We start from the raw sequence: 14,543 nt of genomic DNA on the forward strand, positions 1-14,543 counted from the left end.
GTAGCTAGGGGCTTTTTCTTTTGTGGATGATTTGACATCCCTCCCTAAAGCCCTTGCTGGACCTCCCGGACCCTCACTTAACCCATCTTTACTCCTCCCTAATCTATTTCTCCATTATTCATAAGTTTCCCACATTTTCCAACCACTCTCCCGTGTCCGCTGCACATTTTCTACCTAAACGTATACCTCTGTGTGCAGAGAATCTATAGTAGGGTGGAGCTCTCCACACATAAATATATTAGCGAGGCGACGGTGTGACCTCCAGACATAGGTTGGTGAATATCATTCTTAGTAGGTTTTGTGATTCTATAAAGCGTACTTCACAATGCAGTTTGTGAATACCTCCAAGAGAAGCTGCACAGACTCGCACAGTGATGAATATAGTTAGGCCACGTCCTTTGACTTCACTCAAATTCATTTTGGATTTACAGTTATGCAATATCCCTATGCACATGGAAATGGTCTGCTCTATCTAAATTGTGAATGTGTTTCTATGGCCCATGATCAGTTGAATGCAGGCACTGGATGGCATCCCCAAGGCTGCCATCAAGTGCCTTTTGCACCGCAATGGACTTCTGGGAAGGAGGGTAAAAGGGGAGAGATGGGTTGAATGAGGGGGGAGCAAAGTAAAGAGGGAATCATGGATGCTAAAACATGTACTACTACGAAATGCTAATGAGTAATGGACTAGAAAAAACTGTTTCATGATGTCAGCAGTGAAAGGCTACACTCCAGCCAATCAAAAGCAAGGTTAGACAAGCTATCCTTCTTGGGGAGGAACACACACAGAACAAGGAGACAGGTAACTAAGACTGACAAGAAAACAATCTGATCATGAGCAAGGGTTGAGTGTGTGTAATATTGAATGAAATGATGTCTGCGAGACCGCAACATGTGTTCACGGTGGTGAAAAACTGAATACATTTGTATGAATGTGTCAGCATGTTTAAAATTATTTATACCACATATAAAACCTTTTGTAGAATCTGAAAAGAGAAGCCTATATTGAGGCAAGCAATCCTGGTGAGATGAAAATCACTAGCTATCTTAAAGTAATCTCCTTTAAGTCAATATTTTTGGGGAAAATTTGGATGCAATGTTCTGGATCAAAGTAGGCATATTGCCTTCTACTATCCAACGTGCTTGACATACACAACAATTTAGACAATCATGTATTAATTTGCTTGTGCTGATGTGAGAAGATGTATTGGTTTATGATGTTTGTTGTGTGGACGTAGGTGTTCATAGCTGCAAAGGTTTTAGATTGCCTACCTGTGACATTTTCATAGTTTCAGTGTACTTATGAATGACATTTAAGAACCATGAGTGACACTTTTCTCGCGAGCAAAATCAAGCAATGAAGTCCAGGGAAACCTATAAATATGATACATTACACCCATTTGAGCAAGTAAAAACAATAGGATTTTGAATCTACTGCAAAGCCAGTGGCGGCTCCTTGTGGGAGTGCTGTGGGCGGTGGAGCGGGGTGGGGGAGGGGCAGGGTGGGGGTTAGTAAGCTCCGGCGTAAGGCCTAACGGAGTTCAGTAAATAAATAAATAAAACGAATTTCATAGCGCGCGCAATGAAATTAATTTTATTTATTTATTTATGAACCGAACTCCAATCGGCCTTATGCCAGAGTTTACTATCCCCCACCCTGCCCCTCCCACGCCCCACTGCCCCGCAGAACTCCCACGAGGAGCCACCACTGTGCAAAGCACCAGAAATGGAAGGGCACTAAGCTAGTGCCCTTGTAACCTTAGCAAGAGAGATTGCTTTAGAGAGGTTTGTAGCAGGTCACTGGCGGCTCCTCGTGGGAGTGCTATGGGGCGGGTGGGGGAGGGGCAGGGTGGTGGGTAGTAAACTCTGGCGTAAGGTCAGAGTTCAGTAAAAAAACAAAACAAATTTTTTTTTCATTGCGAGCGCTCACAATGAGATTCCTTTTATTTATTTATTAACTGAACTCCGTTCGGCCTTAGGCCGGAGTTTACTATCCCCACCCTGCCCCTCCCCAGCCCCACCCCACCCCACTACCCCGCAGCACTCCTACAAGGAGCCGCCACTATGCAAAGCACCAGAAATGGAAGGGCACTAAGCTAGTGCCCTTGTAACCTCAGCAAGAGAGATTGCTTTAGAGAGGTTTGTAGCAGGTCAGTGGCGGCTCCTCGTGGGAGTGCTGCGGGGCAGTGGGGTAGGGGCAGGGTGGGTGTGGCGGTAGTATACTCCGGCATAAGGTTGAAAGGAAGTTGAGTAAATAAATAAAACGAAGTTCATTGCGCGCGCTGCATGGCATCGTTGCATTGCAGTGCATGCAATGAAATTAATTTTATTTATTTATTTATTACCTGAACTCCGTTCGGCCTTATGCCGGGGTTTCCTATACCCCACCCTGCCCCTCCCCCGGCCTGCTCCAGCGCCCCGCAGCACTCCCACAAGGAGCTGCCACTGTAGCTGGTGCACTAGCCAGTGGAACTATCTCCCCATCTTCCAACCTCGAAATGTTGATTGTACTACAAATAGCAAACATCATAATCATGTGCATCTACCGGCGGCAGCTTCCCCAACAATCTTCAAAAACAGACAAGAAACGAATGCATACGCACAGACCCATAGCCGATGCGCCGGGGACGCGGTTCAGAAGGTGTTCGATAGTCTGGTTCTCAGTAAATAACAATCTGCAAACACAGATGCTAGGAGACAGTGTGCGTGAGCGGGGAGCCTGCACCCCGTGCTGCAAAGGTGAACCAAGGAAGGCAAAACACAAGTGCAGAGAGGCAGATGCTACGCTGCACGTGCAGCGCTGCCATCTCAAAACAGAGAGCGACGTAGCTACTCCAGCCCAAGATTGATCCTACCTCCCCGTGCTCTTGTGCACTTTTATTTGGTGCAGCGTTGGATCCTCAGCTATCCAGGTGCACGTGGGGGCTCCTATCCAACTTGCGTCTGTGCCTCAGTGCTGGTCTTGTCAAGGAGGTGCTATGTGTGTGACTTTGCATTTTAGTGCAGTGATGCAGACTACCTCACTAAAAAGGCATTATTCTAATGCCTGATGCATGCTACTTGGCAGGGCTGGATGTTGTGTGCAGTATGATAGTGGATGTGGTGGCATGCAATATTGGTTGTGCGGTGGTATGATGGGGACTTTGTTGGTATATGACAGCAGGTGTGGCAGTGGTACTGCAGGGTGTGCTTAGTGTGGTGGTGGTTTTAATGGTCATGGAAATGGTGGTAACATTACTTGTGGTAATGTTGGTGTTGGAGTAATACTTCTAAAAACAAGGACATATTTTTCTCAACTGTACAGCATCCTCACTGTTAGAGACTGACAGAACCTAAAGGAAACTAGAAACGAGAATGATTCAAGCAAGTCCCTGTAACAAGGGAAGAAAGTAAAACCTCCAAAGATTCATTAGACAGCAGCTTCAAAAATGGGAAAACTATAGTTTAAGAAAGCCCAAATATCTGTCCATGTAATAGAACTGTCACTGCCAGAGCTGCAGAATGGCACAACAAGAATCTTGTTACCAGAACACCGACTCCCGGGCCGAGTGATAGCCATGTAACCACAAAAAGATATGAACAATCTCTCTAGGAAATGACACAATGGGCCAGACCAGTTTTACCAACATTTTGAGCTGGGTTCACAATAGTGAAGCAAACTAGCTCAAAATGTTTTTTTTAGCAATTTACTTTCCAATCAAAACTGGTTTTGTGCTAGAAAGTAGTTTGAAAGTACCGCAAACCAGTGTGAATCACTGCTTTGTGTTACTTACCGTCAAGCGGGCGTTCTATGGGTGGTACGTGCACGTTTCCCTGCATCCACCCATGTTTTTTGACTCAAAACCCTATCTAAAAAGAATAGTAGACACAGTTTTGCGTCAACAATTAACGCAACTTCAAAGCAAGAGTTAAAAGTAGAAATGTTTTCAATTTTCTTTCCTTTTTCGAGTTTGCATGTGTGCCGCATTGTACAGCACACATACAAAGTAGGAAACGTTTTAAAAGTTGTCTATGCATAGTATTTTATACTGGAAGGAAGTCCTGGCAGTACAAAACCTATGCTAGACTCCCGCACGCACCATTGCGCTATGGCAAAAAGCTATGTGCGTGGCACTCTGCAGCAAAATTCAGCACCGACACTAGGGGGAGAGGACGAGAGTGGCATATCTCTGTATATATGCCACTCTCCTGCTCTTTCCCTGACTCTTTGGTAAATCTGGTCCTCAGTCATTAAACTCTGGGCAAAATAAATGCTATTCCTTAGGCCAGATTTACAAGCATTGTATGCTGTGTTTGATGCAAACCAAGGCCTTTTTGTTTTTTACTTTCTAGCACAAAACTTGTTTTGCGCTGGAAAGTTGCCTAAAAGTAAACCGAAGCAGCACAAAGCACTGATTTGCATTACTTAGAGTCAAGGGGGTGTTACACTGGTGGTACACTGGCGTTCCCATGCAACCACCAATGCTTTTTCACACAAAACCCTATCTACTAACAGAAGTAGACAGGGTTTTGCATAAAAGAGTAACATGATTTCAAAGCAGGCCTTAAAAGGAGAAATATTTTCATTTCTCCTTTCTTTTCTGACTGCACGTGTGCTGCACTGTACAGCAAACATACAAAGAAGAAAAAGTTTCAAAGGTTGTCTAGGCATAGTATTTTGTACTGAGAGGGAACCCTTCCAGTATAAAACCTATACTAAACTCACACTCACCCTTGCACTATGGAGCAAAGGTGTGTGCGTGGCACTTGCACATCAAGGGAGAAGAGTGTGGGAGAGAAGGGAGACGGGTGTAATATATTTGTAGAAATAGCACTCTCCTGCTCCCTTACTGTAATGCAATGCAGCACCGTATTTTTGGCTTCTGCACTGCGTTGGGTGACACTTTTGTATATCTTGTCATTTTGTCTGAAATATTGAAGTCAGTGTCATCAGCCCTAGAATTCAGACTAATTTTAGTGAGTATGATAAGTGGGCATTTTTTCAATGACTCGCCAAAGGATATGTTGTCAAAAGGTGTTCTTACTTGAAACCTGAAACTTGAAAGAATTCAGTCTTAGTTGAACAATTAACAACTCTTCATCAGTGAAGATTGTAAATGTTTCAGGGCATGACAATGGTAACTGTCATATGTGCTACCAGTCTCATCAAAGTTACTTTTGCTCTTTACAAATCTTCTGTTAGACATGTCAGCTGTAGGGTAGTCTTCCCACAAACATTGCTGCCTTACTTATCTATTATTTTGCTGATCTCCTTTTTCCTGGCCTTAGGATTCTGCACACTTTTCCTCTGTTAACCCATGCTAAAGTGTGTGTGCTCACTCCCTAGAATATGGTAACATTGGCGTACACCCAATTGGCACATTTAATTGACTTTAAGTCCCTAGTACAGTTGTACCACATGTACACAGGGCCAGTAAATTAAATGCTACTAGTGGACCTGCAGCACTGGAGCCCTCTAACAGTCCCTGGTCCAGCCCAATTGTGATGGTTCCCAAGGCTGCCCCACCAGGTGCGACCCCAGCACTTAGGTTCTCTGTGGACTACTGAGGACTCAATTTTGTCATTAAGACTGAAACTCACCCCAGCTGTCTTCAGCTCCAATTGGGAGGAACACCTGTACCACACCTCCAGGAGGTGCTCAAAGCCCTGCAGCAGGTGGGTATGACTACTAAGGCCAGAAAATGGCAGATAGAGTAGGGTACAGTTATATATCTGGAACACATGGTGGGCAGGGGCAAGGAGCAGCCCCTCCAGGCCAGGACTGTGACTACCCTGACCTGGCAACCCCGTAAAACTCAGACTGTGGTGAGGGCCTTCGTGGGTCTCACCAGATATTACAGAAGGTTTGTTAAGGGTTATGGCACCATTGTAGCACCCTTTACTGAGCTGACTTCAAAGAAGCAACCCAAAAGGGTGATCTAGACAGAGGCCTGTCAGAAAGCCTTTGACACCTTCAAGGAAGCCATGTATACAGCACCTGTGCTCAAGGCTTTTGACTGCTCCAAGGAGTTAATTATGTAGACAGACGCTTCAGAGCATGGCGTAGGGGCTGTCCTGGTACAGTTAAATGAGAAGGGCCTAGACAAACCTGTAGCTTTCATTAACAGAAGGTTACTTCCCCAGGAACACGCTGTTGCTGTAGTCTGGGAACTGAAGAAGCTGAGACCATACCTATTTGGACCTCAATTCCGGGTTCAGATGGACCACAGGCCTCTCAGATTGCTCATGCAAATTAAGAGTGAAAATCCTAAGCTGTTGAAGTGGACTGTCTCCTTACAGGTAATTACTTTGCGCTGGAAAGCAGCCATGGGTCAGACCACGCTAATGCTGATGTCTCTTTAGGTTCTTCTTCCTTAGTGATAAGAATTCCCAAGAGGTTGGGTAGCTGTACCCACTTTCAACCGGGGGTGGGGGAACATGTGTTAGACATGGCAGCCTTAGGGTAGTCTTCTCCCAAACCTTTTGCCTTACCCATCCATTATTTTGCTGATCTAATTTTGTCGGCCTTAGAACTCTGTGCACTTTACTGCTGCTAATCAGTGTTAAAGCGCATGTGCTCAATCCCTAGAACCTTTAATTTACTTCCATAGTACAATGGTACTACATGTACGCATGGCCTGTAAATTAAATGCTGCTAGTGAGCCTGTAGCCGTTATTGTGCCGCCGACTTTAGTAGCCCTTTAAATATGTCTTAGACCTGATATTGCAGCCTGTGTGTGCAGTTTAAACTGACATTTCAACCTGACGAATCAACCTTTTGCAAGGATTAAGAGTTCCTTTTTAATTGATATAAGTAATCCCTAGGGTAGGGCCTAAACAGCCTATAGGGAAGGGGGCAATGTATTTAAAATGTTAGACATGTGCTTTTTACTTTTACATGTCCTGGTAGTGAAAAACTCTTAAATACATTTTTCACTACTGCAAGGCCTAGCTTTCCCATAGGATAACGTTGGCGTACCTTATTACATTACATTTAATAACTTATAACTTTCAATTTGGAGCTAGGGGCAATATTGAGTTTGGTGTCTAAACAATTGTAACTTAAAATCTTCTTTAATGACAAAGTTGGATTTCAAGTAACAAGTAGCTAGTGTTTTTGCCAGTGGGTCCGTAAGTACACAGACTACACTCATCACACAACACACCTTAGCATGTGTGTTGATAACACAATACACGTGGCCTATTTTTGCCACACCCTCACTCTATTCACCTGGTCCTGACGAAAGCCTCCCAATTTTTTAACAAGGCTAAAACATGTAGGCCAACCACTGTGACAATCTGGATCAATGTATCTCAAAAGTTGTCCTTTTCATTTTTTACCCTCATCCTGGGCCGCTGGGAATAAAGTTTTATTCAGTAAGGATTCTCAGAGATAATTTTAACTTGCACCACTTCCTTCACAACCACACAAATCCAGCTCCGCTGTAATCAGGCGTCGTAGCCTAACTGGGTGGTATTCTGCTACCCAGTTGGGACCCCAATGATGAAGCATGCCACAAACTAGGTTGGTGGGTGAGGGGTCTTTTATTAAACCTAATAGGTTTTTGGCAGTCATCAAAATAAAATACTTGTGAGTCGCAATTGCTAGTGGGTCCGTCCACTGTGTTTTTTGTACTTTATCATTGGGGATATGGACGTACCCCATAATAATCCTCACGTTCTCCATTTGTTTACCCATTTTCTTGTCCTAACCATTTGGTGCCAGCAGCCTGATTCCTAGGTCACATGACTAGGTGTAGCAATTGGTCTTTGTTTATTGCTCCCAGACAATGAGACAAAGGGAGAGCCAGTGTTGGCAGGACTGACTTTATGAGGGGGAGGAGATGTCACCTACCACACTTGCACGTCACACTTGCTCTGCCCAGCACACTCACAAGAGCTTAGCAATAGTCTTTTGTGACCCCAGATAAGCTGTGCCAGGGCAAGGAGGCGGGACAATCTAAACACCTCTGGGGCAAAGAGCACCAGAGACTTCTCCTACTTTAAAGGTGGCACCAAGAATAAATAGTGGACCCTCAGACCCAATTCTTCAGTACACTTCTGGACCTGTGGAAGATGTAGAAGGACTCCTGTGTTGCTGTGCTCTGAGACGGACCAGTACTCAGATGCCCTGCTACTCTGCTGCCTCGCTGCCAGAGTGAAAAGGACTGGACCTGCATTGTGTCCCAGGACCACTACAGTAGCTCCAAGGACTAGATGACTAGCCTCCTTATCAGAGCCTCAGGGACAGAAAAGGCTCCAACCAGCTTGAACCCAGTACCTGGACTCTGTTTGCTGTGAGTTTGCCATCCCAAGTGGTGCCATCCCAGTCCTGAGTCCATGGAAATGGGCCTGAAGTTGCTTTGCTAGTCCAGCTGTGGACCTGTGGGAAGAACCGACACAGCATGACTCATCTCCTCGCAGCACCACATCAGAACCATCACTGCAAGAACCATCCCCGGACTAAGTACTTCACAGCCTCTCAAAACTGCCACTGCGCAACATCTCCTAGACACAGGACTTCACATCTCAGCACTGTAGCTCCTCTGAACTGCTGCTGTGCAATGCATCCTAGACGCTGGACTCTGCATTGCATCTCTCTGCTCCACTGAACCGCTGCTGCATGATGCATTGTCGATGCAGGATCTTGCAATGCTTCGCAACAAGGATTTAAAGTACTTTGTCAGTGGGCCTAACTTGGTCTGTATACCCGGCCTGCACTCCATTGTGGGCGGTCTGAACTTGTGAGTCTGTCCCGGTCAAGCACGACCAGATAATCACAGTTGGCACTTTTTGCCACTATTTTCCCTCATAACATTACAATTGCATATCTAAGGTTTTACTAATTGGATTTTTGTTGTTTAAGTCTCAAATAATTTATTACATTTACTCTATTTTTCTAAATTGGTGTGGCATTTATGTTGTTTTTTAACTTGATTACTGTTTGAAGTGCTACATAAAACTTTACACATTGCCTCCAAGTTAAGCCTGACTGCTTTGTGCCAAGCTACTAGAGGGTTATGCACAGGTTAATTTGGTGTTGCTTGTGATTTCACCCACACTGGAATAGTGGTTGCTGTTTAAATTCGGTTTTACTCCCCTCAGCTAGTAACCAGATTTCGTGCATTTTCACTCTCTTATTCAAAGTATTATCGTAGGAACATGGGGCTGAGAAGTGAGCCTTCAAGTACATATTTGTTTAGTCTTGACTGGCCCAGCCTAGGCACCAGATACATTTACATTAATAGGGAAAACACATCATGTGTTACCTAGGGAAATATACACCTTCAGTACATGAAAGGAGGTATGCATGCATAGTACATTTGATAACATATCTAATAATACAAGTCGATAAAGGGACACAGTTAAGTCTTAATTGACACACATCCTACTCAGTAGAATGACAGTTCCCCAAAATGCTATATATTTGAAATTTGTCAGGATTTGTCAAAATATTATTTAGAGCGTTATTAATCTGACAGTTCTTAAAATTAACAATTAGCATTTTTGCAGAGTCATAGGCATTATTTTGCCATGTGAGCACTTACAAATACGATCATTACATACCTTTGCTGTGCCAACGTTCAGCCTCATTTCGAGTTCCCTAGAATAAATAAATAAATGATTTTATTAATATAGATCTGCAACAAGATTGAGAAATATTCCAGGAGATATATGTTAATATAATAACTTCAAACATTATTAAGAAATATTGAAGAATGTAAAGCAACAAATATATCCGTTAGTGCTGTAATTCAAAAGTGCTTGGGATGCAGTGTACTGCTCTCTCCCCGCCATCTTTGAACAGCCTTTGGTTCTAGGATATATAGCAGCCCTCCCTACCGCAGGAAACTAACTTTAACTCGTATTGCATTGCAGACTTTCATTTAAAAAGGAGTGAAAGAGATGGTTAAAGCCTCAAATTATAATCGGAAGTTCTTAAAGAACGTTACTCATTATGTGGTGGTCACATAGGGGCCCATTAGGATGTAGGGTGGATCGCCACCGCCTGCATGGCGGTGGTGATCCACCCTACATCCTAGCCCGCCCACCACCTATTTTCCCCGCCATATTAGTATGGCAGGGGGTACTGCGGCGGATGGGAAGCCCGTCCGCCGCTTTTCCGCCCGGGCGGAAAAGGGTTTAATATGGTGGCGGTGTCTGATAGACCCCACCATCCATATCAAGATGCAGGCGGGTGCAGCCTTTCCATGGCGGTGTTGCTGCCACGGAAAGGCATGCAGTTTTCGGGGTTGGTGGCCAGTTGAGGGCCCCCAGGATCTGGGTGGAGGTGGGGGGGCACATGGGGGGTACCTATGGTACCCTCCTGCATGTGCATGCACAACATTGCAGACATTGCGCGGTGCCTGCCACACTGTGCATGCATATGCACAACATGCATTTTTGGCATTGCGGCGGGTGCTGCTGAGAGCACCGCCTGCCGCAATGTTAAAAATGCAGGACGCGGAGGAGGAGCCTAGCCCGCAACCATGATGGCCGCCTGAACCCTCGGCTCCGCCGACCCTCTCGCTTTCCTCCCGTGTCGCCGCTCATCCTGCAAGCTATCCTGCTCCTTACCCGATTTTTCGGATCCGGGAGGTGACTCTGCTCTCAACGCTGTGCTTCCCGGTGTGTTCCCAGCGGGGAAGGCGAAGCAGCGCCCTTGCTCCCTCTTTTGCGTTCATGGCGGCGACCGGGTCTCTCTTCTTCGGAGGCGGCCGACCCTGATTGCATCACCAGCGGCCATTGCACCTGAGTCGGAGCCGCCCGTGGGTAGTGGCTGGTGCCCTGTGCTTTCCGCCGCAGATATCCCGTCTGCTCCGCAACGCTTCACGCTCCGAGGTTAGGGCGGCTGTGAGTGATACACAGTATCCTTTTCCCAGCTCGTGAGTGATTTTTTCAGCTTTCTCGATGCCCAGCGCTTTGGTGGGTGCCATTTTGTGTCTATCACCCGACACTTGCAATTGCCGACCCCGGGCTGCTCCCGAGTATACGAGCGTGCCCCGTCACTAACTGGACTTGTGTGGGTGTCGGAATGGAGTGTGCTGCCCCTGTGCCCCAGGCCCGGTTCTACTGTGCGGAGTGGCGGCGAGATGATCGGCTGTCCGCAGGGGAGGTCGGCGGCCGGTCTCGAGGTCTCCTCCATGTCTGTGTGCCTGGCATGCAGGGAGCTGCTGCATCCCCTTTTTCTGGGGAACCATTGCGGATTGGCGATATTTTTGGGGCGCTGGGTGAATTGCGAGCTGTCTTACGAGATAATGCACGAGAGCTGGGGGACCGATTGGACGCCCTTTTGTCCACTATGCCCTCGACTGGCCATGTTTGCTCTCGAGTGCGGAGCTCTGTGCCACATCCTGTAACTGACTGCCGTGGATTGCCTATCCAGATGTACACGGACGCACTGAAGACACGAGATCCTGATTCTGTCGTGGAATTGACTATTGTTGTTGGGGGGAGCCCTAATGTTCGTGGACTTCTGCGTTGGATGGGGGATCGTCTCCGGACGTTGTGTCCGGCAGCTTCTCTGTGGTCTGTTGGCGTGTCTCACTACCTTCTCCTGGGACTGCTATCACTGCTTTGTCCGGCCTCTCTCGGTGGATTGTTGCTAGGTGTTGTTTCTCTTTGTGATAACGTGGCACACTTGGTTTCGAGTTGTACAGACTTTGGTGGACGGTCTCCTATTCTGCTGTGGTCATCCCGTCTGCTCGCTCTGTTCATTTTGGCCACTGTCCAGCTGGACCTTGTTGACACATTGGACCGTAAGGGGCAAGGTTGAAGAAGTTTTCTCCTTTTGATTGCTGACGCTCGTATCGCTGGGACTATACTGTACACACGGGGTAGCTACATGTTGATTCTATGCCGGGTGGGGGTCCGGGGATGGCGGCCGTGATTACATATGTTGATTATTCTAAGTATATACGTTTGGCCCTCCTCCGGTTCGACATTATTCCTCTTTTTCTTCTTTCTTTACTTTTTCTTCTATATTTCGGGTGCTCTTTTTGGGGCGACAGGCACACTGTTAGGGTGGGTAGGCCATGGCCTCTGCATGTGTGTAGGGTGGGGGGAGGGTTTTCTTTTGTCCGTTTTTGTTTCTATGGGCCTTGTTTCTCTTTATGTTCTTATCTTTTTCTTTCTTGCTTTTTCTGGGTCAGTGGGATCGGTTGGGATTAGATGGGTAGCGCTTGGCGTGCTCCGTGTTTTTTGTGCCTGTTTATCCTTTTGTTCTGTTCCTATGCCGCCATTTTGATTATTTCTCACTGCTTGATCGGACTTCTTCTGATACACGTTGCCCATCCATGTCTTCGGTGAACCATATGTGCTCTGATCCTTCTCAGTTCGTATGCTTTCTTATAAATTGAATTATATACATTTTTAAAATGAACCTTAAATGCTCCTGTTTTCTCGGTAGCACCTGTTTATTCGATGTAACTTAGGTTGTTTGTTCTTTTGTACTCTGTGCTACTGAGTCGCGATATAACTTGCTACAATGCCCGTAAATATGTCTAGGCCAGCCGGATGGTTGTAGGCCCGTATCTGTTTTATAATACTGCGCAATAAAGGTTTAAAAAAAAAAAATGCAGGACGCATCCGCCAGTGTGGCGGGCGCATCCTAATTTCCCTCACGGACCCCCGCACATATGGCGGGCGGTCCATTTTTAGGTCAGGATGGCGGGCGGACAAAGTCTGTCCGCCATCCTAATGATGCCCATAGTTTGCAGCAGATATTGGTTCTTGTGAGCCTTTGGTACTCCATCTCAATTCATGAGTGATACCAAGCACAATTGATGAATAGACTTACGACATTCAAAACAAGGAAGTTTGGGGCAAACTGAGAGTGAAGCAGAAGACATATGTCATTATTAAAGTGAAATGCGTGCTTGGGCTGCCAGTGGGCGACGTCAATCAATTCAAGGTGCTAAAGTTAGCCCAAAAAGCATCTTGGGACACTCCAAACATGATTTCACACAAACAAGTCTACTGGCTCCTTAAGGTGAGCCTCAACTGTCAAAAGGAGAACCCTAAAGTTTGAAGATAAAATACTGTGAGGTAATACATTAGCTTCAGAGGATGTCTACACTCTAGAATGGCATGGCTTTTACACTCGCAAGAGAGGTAAGTCACCACTGATTACCTCTTAAAACAGAACAATTTAACATGGCTTGTGGCACTCACTAAACTCACAGTACCAGTAATGGCGAGTTCAGAATCAGAAAATTATTCTCCCATCTAAGCAGACTAGTCCACAGAAGCTGTACTCTAAAGAGGCTCCGTACAAGTAGCATAATAAAATGTTGATGAACATAACATAACCTAACTTCATGTGTGATGACATGCCATGACATAACATAACAGGCGCAGACTGTTGGCTGATGACTTGTCTGCAGGATAACCACAAAATATCCCTAACCTGTAGTGCATTGGCACCATAAATGCATGTACAAGCTTACGATCACTCTCCAAAAGTACAACACCCAACTCAGATATGCAAAGACTAATTTGGGTACTCAGGGGCATATTATCAAGGGGGTTTATCTCCGCTTTTTTGGCTTTAAAAGCCAAGAAAGCGGAGATAAAATGATCTCCCTATTACCTAGCTGTCGCTAACACCAGTTAGCGACAGCTAGTAGGAGATAGCGACCATCTTGGGCCCCACTTTGCATGTCAGTGATATTTATCACTAATGACATGCAAAGTGGGCGTGCCAAGATGTTAGCGACTGGAAACAGTCGCTAACATCGCTATCTCCTATTACCACCTTTTGGAGATATTCGCGCTAAGCACGAATATCTCCAAAAGCTAACACCTGCCCTGAGCAGTTCTTAGCCATGTTATCCAATGGGAGGTGGATAACATGGCTAAAAGCATTAGCTCGGTAATGCATGAATATCGCTGACTTTTCAGCGATATTCATGCATTGCGGCCGTTTTTTATCGCATTTGCGATAAACCTTGGTAATACCAAGGTTTATCTGCGATAAAAATCGCCGCAGCTCAGCGGTAAATTTATGTCTCTAACCAAGCAATAGCGATAATTATCGCTATTGCTTGGTAATATGCCCCTCAATTTGTAAGCATTTCTCATGTTTAGGGCACTGATGTGTCTGAATTAGGAACAGGAATTCACTATCGCAAAATGTTTTCTTGCTTCATATGGCTGAGGTTTTTTTGTAGCACAGAGTAGTAGATTTCATGACAACTAAACCGATTGACACTGACGTTTATTTTCAGATTACAGCAGGGAATGGCGTAATGTGGTCAATAATAGATATTCAGTGGAGAGTAATACCTCATCACTGGCTCCCAGATATAATGATCAAAACACAGGAAAACAATATGATAAGGTGGTGATATGGTACCCGGAAAATACTTGAGCTTGGACTCTACTTTAGAACATACATGTCTTTGTGCAGCCACCTTGTTGGTCACAGTAAAGTATGGGCCATATTTAGAGCTTGTCAGATAGGATACTCTGTCAAAAATGTGCCCAATGTCGCATGCATTTTATTACAAGTGCATTGTAGTTAATGGCACTCTAAATAAGGCGGATGAGACATCCATCATGTT

The 14,543-nt window shown here is 45.5% G+C and overlaps 1 protein-coding gene across 1 annotated transcript in view; it reads right to left on the reverse strand.

Moving 5' to 3' along the window:
• The window catches only part of LOC144762928 (calpain-13-like), a 441,560-nt gene that overhangs the window by 127,079 nt on the left and 299,938 nt on the right, over positions 1-14,543 (reverse strand). Inside the window, exon 12 of the mRNA XM_078648230.1 lies at positions 9,547-9,583. Within this exon, the coding sequence (XP_078504356.1) occupies positions 9,547-9,583 (37 nt within the window). The remainder of the gene's footprint in view (positions 1-9,546; positions 9,584-14,543) is intronic.

This window comes from Lissotriton helveticus, chromosome 6, assembly GCF_964261635.1.
Source record: "Lissotriton helveticus chromosome 6, aLisHel1.1, whole genome shotgun sequence".
In the NCBI taxonomy this organism is placed as follows: domain Eukaryota; kingdom Metazoa; phylum Chordata; class Amphibia; order Caudata; family Salamandridae; genus Lissotriton; species Lissotriton helveticus.